This window comes from Drosophila suzukii, unplaced genomic scaffold (genome assembly GCF_043229965.1).
Source record: "Drosophila suzukii unplaced genomic scaffold, CBGP_Dsuzu_IsoJpt1.0 scf_14, whole genome shotgun sequence".
Classification (NCBI taxonomy): Eukaryota; Metazoa; Arthropoda; class Insecta; order Diptera; family Drosophilidae; genus Drosophila; species Drosophila suzukii.
The window spans coordinates 316,941-324,138 of NW_027255901.1; the positions used below are offsets into that span (position 1 = coordinate 316,941).

General features: G+C 36.7%; 1 protein-coding gene across 1 annotated transcript; it reads left to right on the plus strand.

Annotated features, from left to right (window-relative positions):
• The first annotated feature begins 3,315 nt into the window (after positions 1-3,315).
• Positions 3,316-6,684, plus strand: LOC139354706 (uncharacterized). The gene is made up of 3 exons (XM_070998945.1): positions 3,316-6,246; positions 6,310-6,469; positions 6,537-6,684. Exons 1-3 carry the CDS (start codon positions 5,992-5,994, stop codon positions 6,647-6,649), a joined length of 528 nt encoding a protein of 175 aa, XP_070855046.1. The 5' UTR covers positions 3,316-5,991; the 3' UTR covers positions 6,650-6,684.
• Positions 6,685-7,198: the final 514 nt, after the last annotated feature.

The window sequence follows — 7,198 nt, forward strand, 5'->3', positions numbered from 1 at the left end:
GCACTCCCCCCTTGTTACAGTTCTAGCACACCATGGTTTCGAATTCTTTTTCACATTACAAATTTATTAATTAATGTATATCGGGGTCCGCCGTGGATAAGTAAAAACAGGCTAGTTCATGTGGAATTAATTTAGTTGACAATTATTCTGTTAGCGGAGAGTATCAAATTTACCACCTGTGAAGGTGCACACATCAGCAAATTGTTGACTATCCACTACTACAAACGTCGCTCATAGGGCTCTTGCAATTGTACATATAACAAAGTTTATATTAGTCTTTAAAACTGTAGGATGCTGCACGATCATGGGCTTTGGAAAATATTACATTGGAAATATATATAAATATACGTGCACCAAAATACGGCTGCTCCCAAGTATACCAATTCACTTAAACACAAAATATGTAAATATATTATGTCAAAGGCACCTGACTTCTTCAACGGCTGGTGGGGAGACTCACCTTCTCTAGTTGTTTATTATGATTCGCACTATGTATATCGATTCGGTTGGTTTAAATGTATTTTAACGCATTTTTGAATGCTTCCAATGTTTTTTGACTTTATTTGGTTCTCCAATTGTATTACTTAAGGATATTGGTCTTTGGTTACGCATAGGTTCACTTTAGCTTTCATTGGCTCTATTAACACATTTATATTGCAGCACTACTTTCTCCGAAGTATGTTATTGGTCACTACGCTTTTGAACGGATGGCTCCTACAGCTGACAAATTTTCAGGAGCATGGGGATCACGGGTATTACGACTACAAACATCACAGTATGTCAGATGTCGTCCTTATTGTTGATCCTCTCCACGTTTTTTGATGACAACGGCGGCGCTGGTCCGACACATAAGATTCTTTCGAGCTGCGATTTGTGTTCTCCTCAAGGACTGATGGATATGGTGGCTGGTCCTGGTGACAGTAGACTCCGTGGACGACTACCCCAGGGAAAGTCACCTCCCTTCGGAGCTACCGGCTTCCGTCAGCAAGACAGCCAAATGGATTCTTCTCCCTTTTCTCTATTTGTCTAAGGTCATTTATACCAGACTAGAGCTTTTACTTGGCTGCCGGTATGGATCGAATAAACTAGGTGTTCCCACTAAGGATTACTGTTTCTTGATATCTGCTATCTTGGGACTAAACGGCCGGCTGTTGCCCTTTGCCAGCTACCGGAGTATGGTTACCAGTAGGTCGATCGTGACCGTTGTTCTGGCCACGCGATACCCGAGAATTGCCGAATTGCATTTTCTTCTGCCCTTACCAGTATGAGTCTGGTTAGTCACATGCACTCCTCCCCCAGGCTAAAGATTCGTCAGTGTTTCTCTATGTGAATCTTTCGATGTGGAGGGCGAACGTAACAGCGTCCTGATTGCTCGTAGATTGGAGTTCATTTTATCGCTTAGCCCTCGAAGAACTGCAGCAGATCCCATTTCCACACTCTTTAGCACAAATATAAATAATGGAAAAGCTTGTTATCAAAACGATTAATTAATAATTCCACAGCCTTATCATAATTCGCAACTGATGGCTCTAGCGAACGTTTGGTTTCCAACGCTACTCCTTCAAGGCTAGCACGGAGATATTGAAATTTTTTAATTTTACTTAGCTCTTGATCATTGTTCACCACAGTTGAAAACATCGCGTAGAAGCCCGGTCATTCTGCATAATTTCCACAAAAACGAGTGCCAGGTGCGGAAGCTTTGATCTCCTACTTGAGTTCAGGCTGCCATTTCCTATAAAATGGCTTTGCAAGGCTGTTGAATTTGCATTGCTGTTGCTCCTTTCTTGCACAAGTAATTCTCGAGAGAGTTTTGACTCGTTGTCAAAACAAATATTTGCAAAATTACAAATACAATTTTTCCAATTCAACATTTTTCGATTCAACATATTTTATCCGCGCTTGCAAATCTGCCTCATCGTAATTAATAATAACTTCTCTGATTAGAAAAGAATTGGTGGCCGATAATTGTCGCACAACAAATTTCACCTAGGCGATTTCACTTGGACCGTCCATTATTTTATTGCAATTAAAGAGAGAAGACGATATAATAGTCACCCCATAGTTTCGTAACCGCCAATTTAGGCGTCAAAAATATCAACGGGTTTTTCTTTTTCAGTTTATATTCTCTTTTAGAAAGGTCTTTGCACCGCGAATATGTTAACAACACATTTACAAGGCGCCGATTATGATTATGCCTTTTAGATGCGGCATTATGTAATTTAAATCTGATATGTTTTTAGCGATTTTAAATATTGTTCACAAGCAAAAGGAATTGCTCTGACTATAGTAATTAATGTTAGATGGAATATGTCCTTTTGTTTAGCAACGATTTATGCACAAACAGCAGCGAACAAAGAAAAAACTGTAGTTGTTTTTTAACAATTAAAAAACAGTGCACGTATGTTTTTTCGACGAAATGCACACTCCGGATCAATAATCACGTCGGGGTCACCAAATGTTTAGGGGAAGACAACTAATTTGTCACCCTTAACGTCGATATAATATTTAAAACTCACAATAGGTTTTAATTGCGAAAAGCCGTGTTTTACTATTCAAGATCGGAGCTGCACTAAAGACAAAAACGTATATGCAACAGCCCTGCAAGCAAAAGGGCGATATTTCTATCGCCTGTCGTCCAGGAGTCACTTCTGAGTAACTTCTGCGCGATAGAAAGACGATAGTACACATTTTACAAAAACAAAATATACATGTGTCGCGTAGAAGTAACTTCTAAGTCACTTCTGGACGATAGAAAGACGATAGTACACATTTTACAAAAACAAAAAGGGTCGCGATCGCGAAGAAGTAACTTCTGAGACACTTCTGCGCGATAAAACGGCGATAGAACCCATTTTACAAAATCAAAATTATTGCGAACAAAAATTGTCTTCTAAATGACTTCAAGATGTTGAAAAGAAGATAGAAAGAAATTTGGAAAACATGTATTTTGTTTTTGTAATTTGTTGTCTATTTTCTTCGCGTCCAGTCTGCGTCTCAGCAGGTACAGTGCTCGACCAAAACAGAACAGTAAACCCTTTCTAAAGGAACCAATTATTTATATATTTTTATATTTGTTCAAAATAATAAGGTAAATTTATTTTATATATTAATATATGTTTAAAATAATAATAATAAGATTGATAGATTTTGTATATAATTATATGTTTAAGTATTTATTTATTTTAACTATACCTTAGATTTCAATTTAAGCAAACATAATAATATAAAAAAAAAAAGAATAAAATATATTTTTAAGCAAATTGAAATTAAATAAAATATTTTATTCGATCTCTTTAGTGAACTTAATCTATTCGGCGAACGCCCCCGTTACTTAAAGGTTCACTGAATAGATAGTTCACTGTATTTAAAAAAACAACGCTCGCCCGTTAAAAGGAGGTCGCGACAAATTGCCGTTATTCCTTTATTTCTGAAAATTCTTCGGTTCTCCCTTTTGACCCACGCTATTATTTTCCGCCCAAGCGTCACTTCGTTTCGCGAATTGTTTGTGGTCAGTGCGGCTGTGTATAAAATTTGTGTGTTTACAAAATATTGCTTTGTTTGTTTTCGATTTTAAAATGTCCCTACTAACAAAGGCTGCTAAATTGCGTGCTAAGCGTGAAGCTGCACGATTATTTTCAGCTATTTACGAGACTGAGGAGTCAACAAATGTTGCCAGCTCGTCTAAAAGAATATGTTTAGATGTTTGTGAATTAACCAAAGAGTGTAATAATGTGCCTGTTATTGTTGATGCTAATGCACCTGACGAAGTAGATGTTGCTATACTTGACGTATGTATTGATGTACCTGACGAAACAGATGGAGATTTTGACAACATTTATACTAGTTCTGACGAGAGTAGTGACAGCGATAGCCCAGAGACTTTCGCTGAGCAGTTAAGGCGGTGGGCCATAAAAAATAACATTGCCAATAATGTTTTGAACGAACTTTTGGTAATATTAAGAAATAATAACATGAATGTGCCCAAAGATTCTAGAACCTTGAAAAAAACTCCTAAAGAAGTTGTAGCCCGAAATATGGGGGACGGCTTTTATATACATTACGGTTTGTCTGACGCGCTTACAGACTTTTTAATGGTAAATGACTATGAGTCAGAAATAATAAATATGGATGTAAATGTTGATGGCTTGCCATTATGTAAAAGTTCGTCAAAAAATGTTTGGCCCATATTATGTAATGTTCCTGGTTATCCAGAAGTAATGTTGATAGGTGTTTACGAGGGTTATTCAAAGCCGAAAAACGCTGACGAATACCTGAGTGAATTTGTAAATGAAGTAAAGGAACTTGCCGAAACTGGGTTCGCATACAAAAACAAGATGTACAGCGTAGGGATCAGATGCTTTATTATGGATGCTCCAGCCCGATCATTTGTTTTAGGAATAAAAGGACATTCAGGTTATTATTCTTGCATAAGGTGCCTTCAAAAAGGGGAAATGGTTAAAAATCGAGTTGCTTTTTTAAAAATTGGGATGGACCCTCATCGGGATAACAACTCATTTAGAAGCAGAAGTCAACCTGAACACCACAACAAAAAAGATTTAACTGTTTTGGAAATACTTTCTATCGATATTGTTAAACAAGTTGGGTTGGACTACATGCATATTGTTTGCCTTGGAGTAGTAAGGACTCTCCTTAAGTCTTGGGTAAAGAAAAAAGGAGAACAGTATTCCTTAACCTCATGGAAAATTGGTGAGCTTTCAAGCGAACTAAAAAATTTAAAAAAATCTTGCCCGTACGAATTTTCTCGTAAGTCTAGGTCCTTGGACGAGCTTGATCGTTTCAAGGCCACGGAACTTAGACAATTTTTGTTGTATTATGGGCCGTTTGTTTTAAAACCAATTCTATCCGAAAAGAGGTACGAACACTTTTTAAATTTATCCCTAGCAATACGTATAAATAGCAATTGTTCTTTGGCAGATATTAAAATGGCCCAAAATCTCTTAATAGGTTTTGTAATAGAACTATCCTCGTTATATGACCCTTGCTTCATGACTTGTAATTTTCATTATTTGCTTCATATTCACGAGGAAGCAAAATCTTTTGGGTCTATAGAAACAATAAGCGCTTTCCGTTTTGAAAATTACCTACAAACTATAAAAAAACAGGTTAAAAAATCAAACAATGCTGCTGCCCAAATTTACAACAGACATGTTGAAAAGAGTTATACCCTCAAAAGGAAGCAAAAAAATGCTGATATAATATTTGGTCGACAACTTTCTGATAACGAGGAACTGTATAGTTTTTTAAAAACTAACTAACTTTTACTTCTCTGTTGATTTGCCTAACAATATTTGTTATGTCAATGAAAATGTTGTCCTTATTAACAAAATTAAAAAGAAGAAGAACAAGAATTAAAAAGAAAATGTTCCGTTTTTTGAAGGTAAAATTATTATTAACTTACAACCACTTTTTGATCAACCTTAAAATTCATCAAATTTTGGTATTTTTAAAGTAGATGAGATTTTAACAAATGAAAGTATTAGCTTTAACCTTAGCAACATTAAAAACAAAGCAATAATATTAAAAAACACACAAAACACTTTCGCTATTTTTCCTTTCGTGTAGAAAGTAAAAAAAATGGATTTTAACACCGGTGCAGGTAAGTATTAATTGTATCAGTTAATGTTTATTTATATTCCAAAACCAACTATTTCATAAAAAATTAAACAAAAATACAAGTTGTATGGAAACTAAATAATTAATTAATTAATTAATTAAATTAATGCTCTCTAAAAACTATTCGGCCCAAACTTTATTTTTTTGCAGATTTCTAAAGTTTGGGGCAAATAGTTTTTTGAGTGTATACATATTACACAATAATAATTTTTATATTTTAGGAAACTCTTATCCGTCTCAATTTGACGCAATTTCGCCCCATAATAAGTGTATATTTACAAAAATATTTGTCCAGTCTTAATAACTTTTGGAAAAATTTCAGATTACCTCTTTGAGAGGATATTGAAGGAGCTGGACATGAGTCGACACAGGGAAGACCAAATTTTAAAAGAATTGGAGGAAAGTAGGCGCAGGGAGGAAGGTACCCAAAGGCTGCTGAAAACGCTTACGGAGGAGGTTTTTATGCTCCGTGGCGAAGTTAGACAACTTAAGTCCTTACCGGTTCCGGAGCCTGTGGCCTATAATCTTCAAATGCTGCCCTTCGAAACCCTGCCCGATTTCCAAGATTTCGACCAAAAACTTTTGAATGAGGATGAAACGCGGAGAGAACTGGTAATTTACTTATATTGCATGCCGTTTACGATTACCAGATAAATAATTTTGGCCTCTTTCTAGAAATCAAAGCTAAAAATGGTTGGAGGAAATGATGTTCCCACATTTACAAGGCTGGCTATCAAAGCAGTTATATCGGACAAGCTGGCTGTGGACATAACGTGGCGGGGAACTGTGGAGAAACCCAGCATCCAAATGTTCTCAACATATGCGATTATTAAAGGTAACGCCCCAAAGTGTATTTTTATTTTGACTGAATAAAAACCCATTTTTGTTTCTGTTCCTTATAGAAATGGCTATTAGTAAATTTCCAACGTCAACGGAGTTGGACATAAATAAAGTTATTCAGCAGCATTTCCTACATGCCAGAGACCGTATTTATAAGCGTCAAAAGCCCTTATAAGAAAAATAAAGGCAAACCGAGATAAATAAGTCAAATGAATATTTTTTATTTTTAGATTTTCCAATTGGGAGAGAATCTTTTAGGTATCATCTACAAGCGTCTGTTATGTCACTTCTGAGTTACTTCCAGAAGGGACTTCGGCGACACTTCTAGAAGTGACTTCGGCGACACTTCCAGAAGTTACTTCGGCGATATCGCATTCGGATCGCGGAAGTGACTCCCTTCGGGAAGAAATGTGCCACTTCGGCGACACTTCTCGGAGTCACTTCGGCGACACTTCCAGGAGTGACTTCGGCGACACTTCCAGAAGTAACGCAGAAGTGACTTCGAGAAGTGTCGCCGAAGTGGCACATTTCTTCCCGACGGGAGTCACTTCCGCGATCCGAATGCGATATTGCGGACGATCGTTTTCATCTTCTTGAAGTCACTTAATAGTGCCTTCCGCGATAGAAAATGCTTGCAGAGGGAGTCGGCAGCTATTCTAAGCAGCGCTCGCCTTACAAATAATAATAAATAATAATACATAAACGAGATAACGAGAGAGGCTCG